Source organism: Rhinopithecus bieti, unplaced genomic scaffold (assembly GCF_001698545.2).
Source record: "Rhinopithecus bieti isolate Rb0 unplaced genomic scaffold, ASM169854v2 scaffold_425, whole genome shotgun sequence".
In the NCBI taxonomy this organism is placed as follows: domain Eukaryota; kingdom Metazoa; phylum Chordata; class Mammalia; order Primates; family Cercopithecidae; genus Rhinopithecus; species Rhinopithecus bieti.
In genome coordinates this window covers 4,365,925-4,380,575 of record NW_016803361.1, presented here as the reverse complement: position 1 = coordinate 4,380,575, position 14,651 = coordinate 4,365,925, and the positions used below count along the sequence as shown (strand labels likewise).

The 14,651-nt window shown below is 44.4% G+C and overlaps 1 protein-coding gene across 1 annotated transcript in view; it reads left to right on the top strand.

Moving 5' to 3' along the window:
* The first annotated feature begins 267 nt into the window (after positions 1-267).
* The window catches only part of PKD2L1 (polycystin 2 like 1, transient receptor potential cation channel), a 43,842-nt gene continuing 29,458 nt past the window's right edge, over positions 268-14,651 (top strand). The window contains exons 1-2 of the mRNA XM_017880761.1: positions 268-502; positions 1,051-1,164. Coding sequence (XP_017736250.1) covers positions 268-502; positions 1,051-1,164 — 349 coding nt within the window. The remainder of the gene's footprint in view (positions 503-1,050; positions 1,165-14,651) is intronic.

Here is a 14,651-nt window from a genome sequence, read left to right as displayed (position 1 = left end):
GCTGGTCCCTGGGGCTTGCAGCAAGAGGGAGAGACAGCTCCTGACAGGATTGATGGTCCTTCCCCACCCTGTCCTCTCATCCGCTCCCTCCCCAGCGGGCACAGACATCCCCCTACAAAAGGCAGGAGCCCAGGCTGTGTGGAAACAGCTGCTCTCAGACGCCCTTCCCTTTGCTCTCTGCTGGCTAGGCTGGGCTGCGCCTCTGCTCCCTCTTCCTCCAGCTGAGGGTGGGCACCTGGGGTACCGGGCCCCCCTACCTCATTCCCCATGAACGCTGTGGAAATTCCTGAGGGGCAGGAACTGCAAAAGCTGGGGAGTGGAGCCTGGGACAACCCCGCCTACAGTGGTCCCCCTTCACCACATGGGACGCTGAAGGTCTGCACCATCTCCAGCACAGGGCCCCTCCAGCCCCAACCCAAGAAGCCTGAAGATGAACCCCAGGAGAGGGCACACAGGACTCAGGTGTCCAGCTGCTGCCTCCATATCTGTCGAGGCATCAGAGGTACCGGATAGGGGCAAGGTTCCCCTGGGATATTACAGTCAGGAGAAGGAGTCACCAAAAGCTTTAGGGCAGGGGGTGGGGGTGGAATGTGATCTGAAGAAGAGGTGACCTTTCAGTGTCACTTTGGGGTGTGTGAATTGCCTGTGGTAGTGCTGCACACCCCAGAACACAGAGACCAGCTGAGCGGTCTACCAGTTGTGGGGAGCCTGGCATGGTCATCACCTGGGGACCCAGAAGAGTATGTGGGAGCTGGGTTGAGGGAGGACGTGGATGTGAGGATGCCCTAGACTACCCCACCTGGAACAGGTGCCTCCTTTCCATGCCTTCATTCTCTACGAGCCAGGGCCTTCACCTCTGTCGACCTCAGGGAGTTGATGGGAAGGGCAAGCATGGGTGTGGGTAGAGAAGCTAGATTCAGCCAAGGATGAAGGTGATGGGCAAGGAAGGGCAGGGGTGGAAAGGGGCTAAAGTCTACGGACAGATGGGTGGGGATGACTGGGAGGAACACTGCCACTGAGGATCCCAGACATCTCTCCCATGCCCCTTAGGACTTTGGGGAACAACCCTGACTGAGAACACAGCTGAGAACCGGGAACTTTACGTCAAGACCACCCTGCGGGAGCTGTTGGTATATATTGTGTTCCTGGTGGACATCTGTCTATGTGAGTAGCATCTGTGTTTGTGTACCTCTGTCTGTGAGAAACATCTATGTGTGCTCCATCTGTATAAACATTCCCGTGGGTAACACCTGTGGAGCCAGCATCTATCTGTGTAAGCAGGCTATATCCGGGAACTTTAGATAACAATATTCCAATCCCATCTATTTACCTTTGCAGCTTAAGATATTTTGTTTAAAAGGAATATGTCAGAAGAGGAAGGCAGTTTGGTCAATAATTACAAGGGGAAACCAATTTTTAAGTTCACTTTGTGGCCATTGTTTTCTATTGGCTGAAAAGGTGAAAGGTGAAAATTTTTTACCCTTCTGTAGAGAGTGGGCTGGCACGGTGGCTCACGCTTGTAATCCCAGCACTTTGGGAGGGTGAGGTGGGCACATCACCTGAGGTCAGGAGTTTGAGACCAGCTTGGCCAACATGGTGAAACCCTGTCTCTACTAAAAATACAAAAATTAGCTGGGTGGCAGGTGCCTGTAATCCCAGCTACCCAGGAGGCTGCGGCAGGAGAATTGCTTGAACCCGGGAGGCAGAAGTTGCAGTGAGCCAAGATCGCGCCACTACACTCCAGCCTGGGGGACAGAGCGAGACTCTGTCTTAAAAAAAAAAAAAAGAGTGGAAAACCACTCCCTTCTGTTTGGAAAAATAGTTTGGTGGGCTTCACATAGTTATTATACTGTATCTGATTCATGTTTCTTTAGAGGCAGTAAAAGAATGGAAGAAAAAAGAGAGGAAGTAAAAGATTCAGGCGACCTTAGATCTCAGATCCCTGCTAAGAGAGGGAGGGACACACATGGAGTGATGATGGTCCCATGTGAGAGACCACCATGCCACACACCATTGGAGGAAGCTTACTGAGGCTCTAGCTATAGACACAAACTGAGAAGGTTTGATCTCTAAGTTGAGAGAAGCAAGTGAAAAGATAGGAGGGCGACTATGGAAAGATAGAGTCAAAGAACTGTAAATAATAATACAATTGGACCAAACAGATACTGTTAGACCTGTAGGTAGTGACAGCACTTTGTATTTGGTTTATTACTTCTTTCAAAAATTGCACAAGTGATGTTTGCCTAGTTTAATATAGTTGTGTGTGGAGTCGTGTTTTGATTAAAGCTGTAGGTTGGACCATACAGCTAAGGTGCCCTCATTATTAGGTGTTCTAGGCTCCACAATACTCTGTTCTTGTCGGGGTGCACAAATCTTTTGAAAGTGGAGTCAGAGAGTCTCATAACATCAATGTTGATGGAACGTTTTCTTATTTTTTGAGCCACCCACATTTGTGTGAGCCCTCTAGGAAAGCTGGCAGAAAGCACTGGTTCTGGCTGTGCTCTATCGGAACTCACTCCATGCTGGACAGAGGGGACAGTCCTCTGTGTTTGCCACTGGCCACTCAGCAGGGAGTGAAAGGATACAGTGCAAGTGAGGAACAACGGCTGGCCCAATGTACATTTTGTGGAGCCTTTTCAATTCCTTTCAGCAAATGGCTGTCAGAAATTCATCTGTTGATGTATTGATTTTTTTGTCCTAACCATCTGCTAGCAAGGAGAAGTCATCTCCTTTTTCAGATCCCATGACAGCAGCTGAATCCCACAGGCAGAGCCTTTCTCTAAAATGACTTAAACATCTCTCTTTCCAGATTAGCCTCTGGAACAGGACTGTTTCTAGCTCCCCAGAGTTACAGTGAACCATTTCTAACTCCATTGTATGGAGCTGGAAAGAGTGGAAGCTTGGATTCTGGAAGTCCAGGAGTCCAATCCACTCATGTTCTCTGCTTTTTGAGATCTCAGTGCACTGATGCATTGCCGGATGGTCTGTGACTTGCCAAAATCTGAGTCATAGACTTAGTCCAATAATTACAGAATCCTTGAGTGGACGGGGGCGTTAGAGGTCATCTAATTTTAGGATGCAGAATACGTGCAATCCTTTCTCTGTGATCCTTCCCATGGCGCTCTGTCAGGCAGCCAACCAGGCCAACTGGGGGAGTGTCAATGGAGCTGTCACCGTTTCATGAGGCAACCCATTCTACTACTGGGAAGCTCTGTTTCCTTCCTCTTATGGAACCCCCTCCTCTGAGCCAGACGTTGGACTGAGAAACACATAGATGACAGATACTTGGGCCTTTCCCCTCAGAGGCTCACTTCCTTTTTAGAACTTTCTTCTATTAAGCTAACTACTGATGTGTACCTGTTACTCTCTGAAGTGACAACCTTTCAACTGTTTGAGTGAATATAGCTTGCCCTTGGTCATCTGTTCTCTAGGTTAAATAACTTCTATTTTATCACTAATCTAGTCATGATACTATGGTTTTCAGAGGTACTATTATGCAGGGATTGAAGGCATGGGCTCTGAATTTGCACAGGTTTGGTCAAACATCATGCATTGCCATTCACCATTTGAGGGCCCTCGAGCAATTTGCTTAACTTCTTTGAATTTCAGTTTCCTCATCTGTACTTACCCAATCCAATAGGATTATGTGAGATAATAGCCATGAAATCATTAACTCAGTGCCTGGCATGTACTAAAAGCAATTTCAGAACGTTCTCCATACTGGTTGCCTGCCTGCAGACTTCATCTGTGTGATGCCTGGCACTGGACAAAATATGCCACGGACAATCTGACCAGCACAGAGTACTGCGATGCCATTATTTCTGTTGTACCCAGATTTGGGGGATCTGTGAGGAAATGCAGAAGAAGTGATATCTGAGCTAAAACCTGAGAGATATGGAGGATTTATCCCCTTGAAAGGGAGGTGAATAAAAAGGAATTCTCCGGGAAGAGGGGACAGCATGTGCCAAGGCCCAAAAGGGACAGAGGGCACAGTTTAATTAAAGTGCATCAACGTGGCTGGAGCAGACAGTTTGAGAAGCAAAATGGTAAAAGACAACGAGGCTGGCCTTATAAGAAGGGGTTGATCATGAGGGGCCTTATAAGGCATGATAAAGAATTTGGACTTTATTCTGAGGGGTACAGGGAGAGCTGTTGAAGAGTTTTAAGCATAGGAGTGACATGACAAATTTTAAGTTCTCCTGAGGAGAGGACAGAAATATAAACCTTGGGTCACAGAAATATCTCTGGGAAAGTTGAGTAGGGGAGATAATAGTCCTGTGCTAAGGATATTAATGGGATTTTTAAAAACAAAAGCCTTACAAGAGCCACTGAGTCAATCTGGTGGCAGTATAGCATGCTGGTTAAGCAGTGAGACTCTGAAGTCGACTATGTGGGTTCAAGATCTGGTGCTTCCCCAATTATCAGTTGTGTGATCCTGAGCAAGTTTGCTAACCTCTCTTATCCTTGGATAATGATCAGACCCACCTGAGAAGATTATTATGCAGGTTAAATAAAACAGCTCACTAATATGCTTAGCACAGTGTCTGTCTGACACGTGGTAAATAGTGCCTATTGTCTTCAAGTCACAGCAGGCACTGTAAAACTATAAATGTGGCATCATAAACCCAGCCAGCAGTGGAGGGTGAGGAAGGGAGAATTAATCTGATACCTTTAAACCTCAGAAAACCTCCAAGTCCTATGGAATTGGGCTCTAAATAAAGACCCTGAAATCATTAGACTACCTGAAAATGTGCCGTTTAACTGCCTTGGGCCTTGAGAATTAAAGTCCACACTCACAAAGTGCCGGCCACACAAGAACTTTTTATGAAACAGAATTAGGAGGCCTTCACATTCTGATTATTCCTACAACATTTAGTAAGATAAAACTAATACTAGCTTCCTAGCCCCTGCCTCTACCTGCCTTTTCCTTTCAGACATATTTTCAGGCAACATGGAGCCTTGGAATGGCCTCAAGAGGGCCACTTCGGCGCTCTCCAAGGTCCTGCCCTCACCTCCCTGGTGTCTCAACTCGCTGTTAGCCTCCCTGAGCACTGGCCAACTGCATCTAGACCATACATTCTCAGTGGGGATGATGTAGCCTCCAAGTGTGTAAAAATAGTTTCTCCAAGGGCAAAAACAATCCTTTAGATATTACAATGGCTTTTGGGCCTCCGAAGAGCCACGGTACATAAGAAAATGTAGAGTCTGTCTGCGGTATTGGAATTGGGAGTGATTAGGAAGAAAATGCCTAAAGAGACTTCTGGGGAGATGGATAATGCAAAAAAGGTAAAGAAACACTGAACCAGATCCACTTAATTTGGCTAGTCAGTATGCTGACTGAGCTCTCCTGCCTAAGGATTGGGAATACTAGTTATAAGACTGAAAGCTGGCACCAAGCGGGGTGGCTGTTGTGTTGCTCTCTCAGGATGCTGTTTTCTAAGAACTGGAGTGACATGCAGTTGGATAAGCAGCTGTGCCAGTGTGCTTTTCCATGTCAGTTCCCGTGACTGGGTTTAAATGCTCCAGAACCCGTGTTTATTATTAGGTAAGCACTGTGGCATGATGAAAGCATAAAAACACTGGAGTCAGACGTACTGGATTCAAATACTAGCTCCTCTACTTCCTGGCTTTGTGACCTTGAACACTTGTTCTACCAATAAGGATAATAACATTTGTCTTTGGGAGATAACATGCATAAAGAACCAAACACAATCACTGGTAGTAGTTATCTTTGTATTATCTAGTGGAAATTTAAAACCCTCACCTGGTCTTCTAGACTGGTCATTTAAAAAATATCTTTCAAGAGAGAAGTCGATCTGAAAAGGCTACATACTGTGTGATTCCAACTATATGCCGTGGTGGAAAAGACAAAACTATGGAGATACTAAAAGTTGTCAGTGGTTTCTAAGAGTTGGGGAAAGAGAAGGATGAATAGGTAAAGTACAGAGGATTTTTAGGGCAGTGAAACTACTCTGTATAGTGAATACCTGTCATTATATGTAAAACCCATAGAATGCACAACACCAAGAGTAAAACCTAAGATACACTGTGGACTTTGGGTAACAATGATGTGTCAATGTAGGTCCATTGTATAATGAAGGTACCACTCTGGTGTTGGATGTTGATGTTAGGGGAGGTTGTACTTATGTGAGGGCAGGGGATCTATGGGAAATCCCTGCACCTTTCATTCAATTTTTCTGTGAACCTAAAATTACTCTAAAAAAATAAAGTGGGCTGGGCGTGGTGGCTCATGCCTGTAATCCCAGCACTTTGAGAGACCGAACCAGGTGGATTGCCTGAGGCCAGGAGTTCGAGAATAGCCTGGCCAACATGGTGAAACCCCATCTCTATTAAAAATACAAAAATTAGCCAGGTGTGATGGCGGGCACCTGTAATCCCAGCTACTCAGGAGGCTGAGACAGGAGAATCGCTTGAACCTGGGAGGCGGAGGTTGCAGTGAGCCAAGATCATGCCACTGTACTCCAGCCTGGACGACAGAGAAAGACTCTGTCTCAAAAATAAATAAATAAATAAAATAAATAAATAAAATAAATAATAAATAAAGAATTATATCTAAAAAGCATAAACTGCATTTAAAAAAACAAACTTTTCAAGTGCACTGCTTGTGGAAACTGCAGAAAAAATAACTTTCATGATTACAGTTAATAATAATGTATTATATCTTTCCAAATAGCTAAAAGAGAGGATTTTAAATATTCTCAACACAAAGAAATATTTGAGGTGATGGATATGTTAATTAGCCTGATTTGATCATTCCATGATGTACACATCTGAAGAAACATCACAATTGCACCCCATAAAGATACAGAGTGGGCCGGGTGCAGTGGTTCATGCTTGTAATCCCAGCACTTCGGGAGGCCGAGGCGGGTGGATCACCTGAGATCAGGAGTTCGAGACCAGCCTGGCCAACATGGCAAAACCCCGACTCTACTAAAAATACAAAAATTAGCCGGGTGTGGTGGCTCGCTCCTGTAGTCCTAGCTATTCAGGAGGCTGCGGCAGGAGAATCGCTTGAAGCTGGGAGGTGGAGGTTGCAGTGAGCCGAGATCGTGCCACTGCACTCCAGCCTGGGTGACAGAGCAAGACTCCATCTCAAAAATAAAATAAAATAAAAGCAGTGATTATTTTCCAATTAAAAGTAAATCAATAAATAACATAAAATTACCTTTCAAAATTTGTAGTTGGCTCCACATATAGGGATAGTATTATTTGAGTAGCATCCTTTAAGTGATGTCAGACTTTTAAGATAAAGTACTTTCCCTGGAAGCCCTCAGTTTATCACAACCACTACCACCATCATCATCATTATTAACAGCACAAACAGCAAACCTTTATTGAATAATTTCTCAATGCACCTAGCGCTATGTTATGTACTTTAACTCACTGGCTACTTCCAATGACTCTGTGAAGTTGGTTCTGCCTATCACTACCATTTTACAAATCAGAAAGATTTAGAAAAGTCAAACAGCTTGTTCAAGGCCACACATGCAAGAAAGTGAAGAAAGAGGAATCCAACTCAGCGATTGGTTGCCTGACTTGAATTCTGAGGCTTTTAACCACTGGAGTATACTACAGTCTTTCTACCTGGAAATGTATTGCTCATAAATTTACTAACACCCATCATCATCTTAGCAAGGACCACTCCGTGCCCTACCCTAATAGAATCAGAGTATTGAGAAATTCTACTAGCTAACTACTATTCTTTCTTTTTATTGCTGTATTTAAAAGATGATATAAAAATATTAAAGAATATTTTAAAATATAGTTCGCGACCACTGTATTAAAGAATTTTTCATTTTTCATATTACCAGTGTTTATGTATACATTCTTACCTAGTTGTATTATATTGTATACTTTCATTTATAACATTTCATCATATTTCTAAGTAGTTTTTTTTTTTTTCTTTTTTGAGACAGAGTCTGGTTCTGTCACCCGGGCTGGAGTGCAGTGTCCTGCCTCAGCCTCCTGAGTAGCTGGGATTACAGGTGCCTGCCACCACGCCCAGCTGATTTTTGTGTTTTTAGTAGAGACAGGGTTTCACCATGTTGCCCAGGCTGGTCTGGAACTCCTGACCTCAAGGGATCAGCCCACCTCAGCCTCCCAAATTGTTGAGATTACAGGCATGAGCCACCGTAGTTTTTGTTTTTGTTGTTGTTATTGTCGTTTTGGGGCAGGGCCTCGTTCTGTTGCTCAGGCTGGTGTGCAGTGGTATAATCTTAGCTCACTCCAGCCTCAAGCTCTTAGGCTCAGGTGAGCCTCCCACCTCAGCCCTAAAAGTAACTGGATCTACAGGCATGCACCATCACACCTGGCTAATTTTTGTATTTTTCATAGAGACGGGATTTCCCCATGTTACCCAGGCTGGGCAACTCCTGGGTTCAAGCCTTTCAAAGTGATAGGATTACAGGCGTGAGCCACTGTGCCTGGCCTCTAAGTAGTTTTCATATTCCTTCCCTTCCCTTCCTACCTTTTTTCTTTTCTCTCTTTTCTTTTCTTTCCTTTTCTTTTTTCTTTTCTTTCTTTCCTTCCTTCCTTCCTTTCTTCCTTCCTTCCTTTCTTCCTTCTTTCTCCTTCCTTCCTTCCTTCCTTCCTTCCTTCCTTCCTTCCTTCCTTCTTTCCATCCTTCCTTCTTTCTTTCTTTTCTTTTTTTTTTGAGACAAGTTCTCACTCCGTTGCCCAGGCTGGAGTGCAGTGGCATGATTTCAGGTTACTACAGCCTCAACCACCTGGGCTCAAACAATCCTCCCACTTCAACCTCCCAAGTAGCTGGGACTATAGGTGCACACCACCACACCCTGCTAATTTTTAATTTTTTTTTTTTTTTTTTTTTTTTTTTTTTTGAGACGGAGTCTAGCATGCTCGCCGGGCTGGGCTACAGTGGCTGGATCTCAGGCTCACTGCCCGGGCTTCGCCTCCCGGGTTTACGCATTCTCCTGCCTCGCTCCCGGAGTCTGGTACTACAGGCGCCTGCCACCTCGCCCGGCTAGATTTTTTGTATGTTTTTTAGTAGAGCGGGGCTTTTCACCGTGTTGCCAGGAATGGTCTCGTCTCCTGACCTGTGACTCCACCGTCTGGCCTCCCAGTGCTGCGGTTACGGCCTTGGCCCACCGGCCCGGGGGCTATTTTTTAAATTATTTTTTATAGAGATGGGGTGTTGCTATGCTTTCTAGGCTGATCTTCAACTGCTGAGTTCAAGTCATCCCCCTGCCCCTGCCTTGGTTTCCCAAAGTGCTGGAATTACAGGCATGAGCCACCATGCCCAGCCAGTTTTTATATTTTTATTTTAAGGACTACAGTCACACCACAATTATCTAAAACATTTCTCTGGTTGTTTCTGTATTTGCCTATCATGGGTAAATGTATCTATAGCTGCAGCTTTTTTTTTTTCACTTTTGTTAAATTATTTCCTTTGGAATTGCTAAGGAGAGAGATTACCACGAGGCCAAAAGATAGAAATAGCTCCTTAGTATTTGCTATGGTTGTCATTTTACCTCTGTAAGGGATTATAGAAATTTATTATGCCACTACTGCTATAAGATCACATCAATTTTGTCACAACCTCATCAAAATTGGAGGTTCTCATTTATAATTTTTATTATTAAATAGGTATAAGATGGTACAACTCACATTAATTTACTTGCCTTTTATTACCAATGAGGTTGGACACTTTTCTCATGCTTTAATTTATAATGTGTAATTATTTTTGTGTAAATTGCATGAGAGATGTTTTCAGGGGGACAAAAGAGGGAAAGGAAAGTGGGGAACTTGGACCATTAGACCCTAGGTGGGGAATCAACCATCAGCGACCTCATTTCCAGGATCTGGGCTCTTGGGAGTGGAAAGAATAGCCAACAAAGTTAGCCGTCACCTGCCCAGCCCAGCAATTTGACGGGGTCAAGCCCTGGTAGACTATCATGGTCAGCCATACTGACCATGTTTCTTCTCCCTTATGCTTTATTCTAGGAACTGGTGGACCTAGAAACCAAGACTATTTGGAATCTCATCTGTCTAAAACACAGCTATCTTTTTCATGCAGGCAATATGGGTGACCCATCAATTGTCTGATAATAATAATAATGTCAATTGTGCAATCCTTGAAACCTTACACAGAGATTTCACACGTATTATCTCATTTTATCCTGACGGCAATCCTGTAATGGCTCAATATTTTTACTTTCTTTCTGCAGATTAGGGAAATGTTATTATTGTCATTATGAATAGTTCAGGAATGATTAGTCACTCATAGCTCTTTGTGAGGGATGGAGTCAGTCCTGTCCCAGCTATTCCTCAGCAGAGAAAGTGCTGGAGAATAATCTTCCTGGCTTGCCCTTCCCACGGGGCCCACACCATCATCATGATATTTATGAAAGGGCTTCCAGCCCTTTGTCTTCTTGGAGGGATGGCTGTAGCCTTTTGTTGATGGAGGAAACATTGAAGGTCTTTGTGTAGAAATAATGGCTGTTTGTTTTAGGAGACATTATTGTTATCTCAAAGGTGCACCTGGGACTGGCCCTGTATAGGAGAGGCTCTAAGCCAGGAAATGGCTGGGTCTGATCACCATGGAGCTGGGGAGGAGGGCAGAGACCCTCAACCTTTAATGCCTAATGGCTACATGCCAATTAATATCAATTGGATGCTCTTAATCCATCACTAGTTTTAAAGAAATGCATGCCTCTCTTTACTCTGCTTTCTTTTAGTGGATTTCAAGGTTCTATCCATAGATTGGTGGAATTGCATTAATAGGAGAGGTTGAAGTGAGCTTGTCAAGAAAGCTTGACAATATTTCTAGAATCAACAAAGAAAGGAGCAGAAATATATTGGAGGTTCAGAAAGTGTCTGTGGCTGAGTCCCTGGGTGGCTGTAATGATGTGAGAAGATACTTTGTGATATAGAACCACAATTTTAGTGAAGGCACAGTTGTATAACGGAAAGAGTGTGTGACCTGGAATAAGGTGGTCTGATCCAAATGATGGTACTACCAGTTATTAGCCACACATCTTTGGCAAATAGGTCAAGATACTTAAATCTTTCTAAACCTTGATTCCTCAAGTGAGAATAACATCTTCTTTTGTGAGGTTGGTGGAAAACAAATTAGGTATTTAGTAGTACAGTGCTTGGAATATAATAGGCTTTTAATAAATATTAGTTGTCATTCCCCATCAAGATATAAATTAGGAAAATATTGAAATACATCTCAGCCAGGCTCAATGGCTCACGCCTGTAATCCCAAAACTTTGGGAGGCTGAGGCAGGTGGATCACCTGAGGTCAGGAATTCAAGACCAGTCTGGGCAACATGGTGAAACCCCATCTCTATTAAAAAGACAAAAATCAGCTGGGCACGGCAGTGTGTGCCTGTAATCCCAGCTACTCGGGAGGCTGAGGCAGGAGAATCACTTGAACCCCCGAGGTGGACGTTGCCGTGAACCAAGATCACACCACTGTACTCAGCCTGGGCGACAGAGTGAGATTCCATCTCCAAAAAAAAAAAAAAGAGAGAGAGAGAAAGAAAAACATCTCAATACTCTGGATTGTTGTAGATGAGGCCAGGATGCAGTACTGCTGATGTAAGTGGCTAGCAAAAGAGCATATAACTCGTATTACAAGGTGTGAGTTTGAGCCCTAGCTCTGCCTCTTGCCCTGAGCAAATCATGTACACTCCGAACTTCATGATTCATAGAAAATTTTGTTTATGAGTAAGATAGAATCAGCAGACATGTCTGATAGGCAACTGGGAGACATTACATAGGAAAACTCTTTGAAAACTATGAAATAACGTACACAGGTAGGGTAGGTAGGGGATTATAAGGATATTGACAATTATGTTATTGGGTGGTGGCAGCAGGATTGCTGAGGTTTTAAGTTCAGACAGAACTTCCAGACTGCGCAGAGGTTCAACTAACAAAAATAAGGAATGAGGGCAATCTTTTCTTTTCTTTTCTTTTCTTTTCTTTTTTTTTTAGACAGAGTCTTGCTGTGTCGCCCAGACTGGAGTGCAGTGGTGCAATCTCGGCTCACTGCAACCACTACCTCCCAGGTTCAAGTGATTCTCCTGCCTCAGTCTCTGGAGTAGCTGGGATTACAGGTGCGCACCACCACGTCCGGCTAATTTTTGTTTTTTTTTTATAGAGATGGGATTTCACCATGTTGGCCAGGCTGGTCTCGAACTCCTGACCTCAGGTGATCTGCCCACCTCAGCCTCCTGAAGTGATGGGATTACAGGCATGAGGCACTGTGCCTGGCCAGAGCAATCTTTTTCAAAAGTGTCCTCTGAGGACCCCTAGGGTTTCCTGAGACCCTTTCAAGGGGTTTGTGAGGTTCTCTCTTACCCCAAAACATATTTGCTTAAGGTCATATTTTCTTCATATATTTCAACCAAAATAACATATTGCAACAGATTGTGCAGAAGCAGATACGAGAATACAGCTGTCTTCTATTAAGCCAGACATTAGGAGACTTGCAAACATGGAAAACAATTCCATTAAAATTTTTCTTTGTTTGTTTGTTTTGAGACAGGGTCTCACCCTGTCACTGAGGCTGAGTACAATGCTGCCCTCAGGGCTCACTGTACCCTTGACCTCTTGGGCTCAAGCAGTCCTTCCACCTCAGCCTCCCAAGCAACTGGGACTACAGGCATGTGCCACCACACCCACTTAATTTTTGATTTTTTGTAAAGACAGGGTCTCATTATGTTGCCCAGGCTGGTCTTTTTTTTTTTTTTTTTTTTTGAGATGGAGTCTTGCTCGTCGCCCAGGCTGGAGTGCAATGGCGCGATCTCGGCTCACTGCAAGCTCCGCCTCCCAGGTTCACGCCATTCTCCTGTCTCAGCCTCCCGAGTAGCTGGGACTACAGGCATGTGCCACCACGCCAGGCTAATTTTTTGTATTTTTAGCAGAGATGGGGTTTCACCGTGTTAGCCAGGATGGTCTCGATCTCCTGACCTCGTGATCCGCCCACCTCGGCCTCCCAAAGTGCTGGGATTACAGGCGTGAGCCACCGCACCCGGCCAACCCAGGCTGGTCTTGAACTCCTGAACGCAAGTGATCCTCCCAAAGTGCTGGCATTATAGGCGTGAGCCACCTTGCTCAGCCAAATTTTTGGGGGGTTTGTTTGAAAAAATATAGTATTTTTAAAAAATGTGTTATTTGTGTTTACATGTATTGGGATTGTTATCATTTTCAAACGAATGAATTAATACATATTTACATTTTTCCTGAGTTTTATTTTATTTTTATTTTTTTGAGACGGAATCTTGCTCTGTCACCCAGGCTGGAGTATAGTGGGGTGATCTTGGCTCACTGCAGCCACTGCCTCCCAGGCTCAAGGGATCCTTCCACCTCAGCCTCCCAAGTAACTGGGACTATAGGGACTTGCCACCACACCCAGCTAATTTTTTGTATTTTTGGTAGAGATGGGGTTTTACCATGTTGCCCAGGCTGGACTTGAACTCCTGAGCTCAAGCTATGCACCTGCCTTGACTTCCCAAAGTGCTGGGATTACAGGCATGAACCACTATGTCTGACCAGTTTTAACTTTTATAAGGTAATGATTGATAGATATAACCCAAATAAATGAAAACTGTTTGCAGTCCTCAAAATGTTGAAGAGTTACAAAGGGGTTCTGAGAACAAAATGTGTGTAAACCACTGGCTCAGAGACTGAGTCTAAGCTGGTCGAATTAGATTATTTCATAGCATGGAGGAAAAAAACAGATGAGACAAAGAGAGCTCATTAGCAAAATGCTGAAACTAAGTTTGAGATCCTGGATATTCACACATTCATTCATTCAAACATGTATGAAGTCCTACTATGTGCCAGGTCCTAGGCCAAGTGCTGAGGGTTTTGAAATACCTGAGACAAGGCCGGGCAAGGTGACTCACGCCTGTGGCTCAGCATTTTGGGAGGCCAAGGCGGGCATATCACCTGAGGTCGGGAGTTTGAGACCAGCCTGACCAACATGGAGAAACCCTATCTCTACTAAAAATACAAAATTAGCCAGGCGTGGTGGCACATGCCCGTAATCCTAGCTACTTGGGAGGCTGAGGCAGGAGAATTGCTTGAACCCGGGAGGCAGAGTTTGCAATGAGCCGAAATCGTGCCATTGCACGCCAGCCTGAGCAATAAGAGCAAGACTCCTTCTCAAAAAAAAAAAAAGAAAAAAGAAAAAAAAAGAAATACCTGAGACACATCTTCTGCCTTCAAGGAGTAAGAAAGGTTGACATGCAAACAAACAGTGACATAGAGTGTGATGAGCGCTACAGTGGAGGGTGCACTGGGACCATGGTAAGAACTGGGAGACAAAGTGGGCAGGGAGATCTGGGAAATCTTGAAGGTCCCAGAGACAGGTACCATTCATGTCTGGGGAAGCCCAGACATCGCCATTTGCTTGCTTACTTATTTTAACAGTGCTAAAACTGTTTTTAAGTCATTGCCAGGGAGGCCCAAAGTCATTGCCATTTGCTTGCTTGCTTGTTAGTTTTAATAGTGCTGGCTGTCAGCCTGGAGGAGGCAGGGGAGAGAGGAGGTAGCACCAGCCAACTAAGGCCTCAGGCTATGAGTATGCAAGAGTTTTGCCACAGTCAGAGTCTCAAAGGGCAAGTAAGAGGAAAAAGGTGTAAACCAGTATTTCTTTT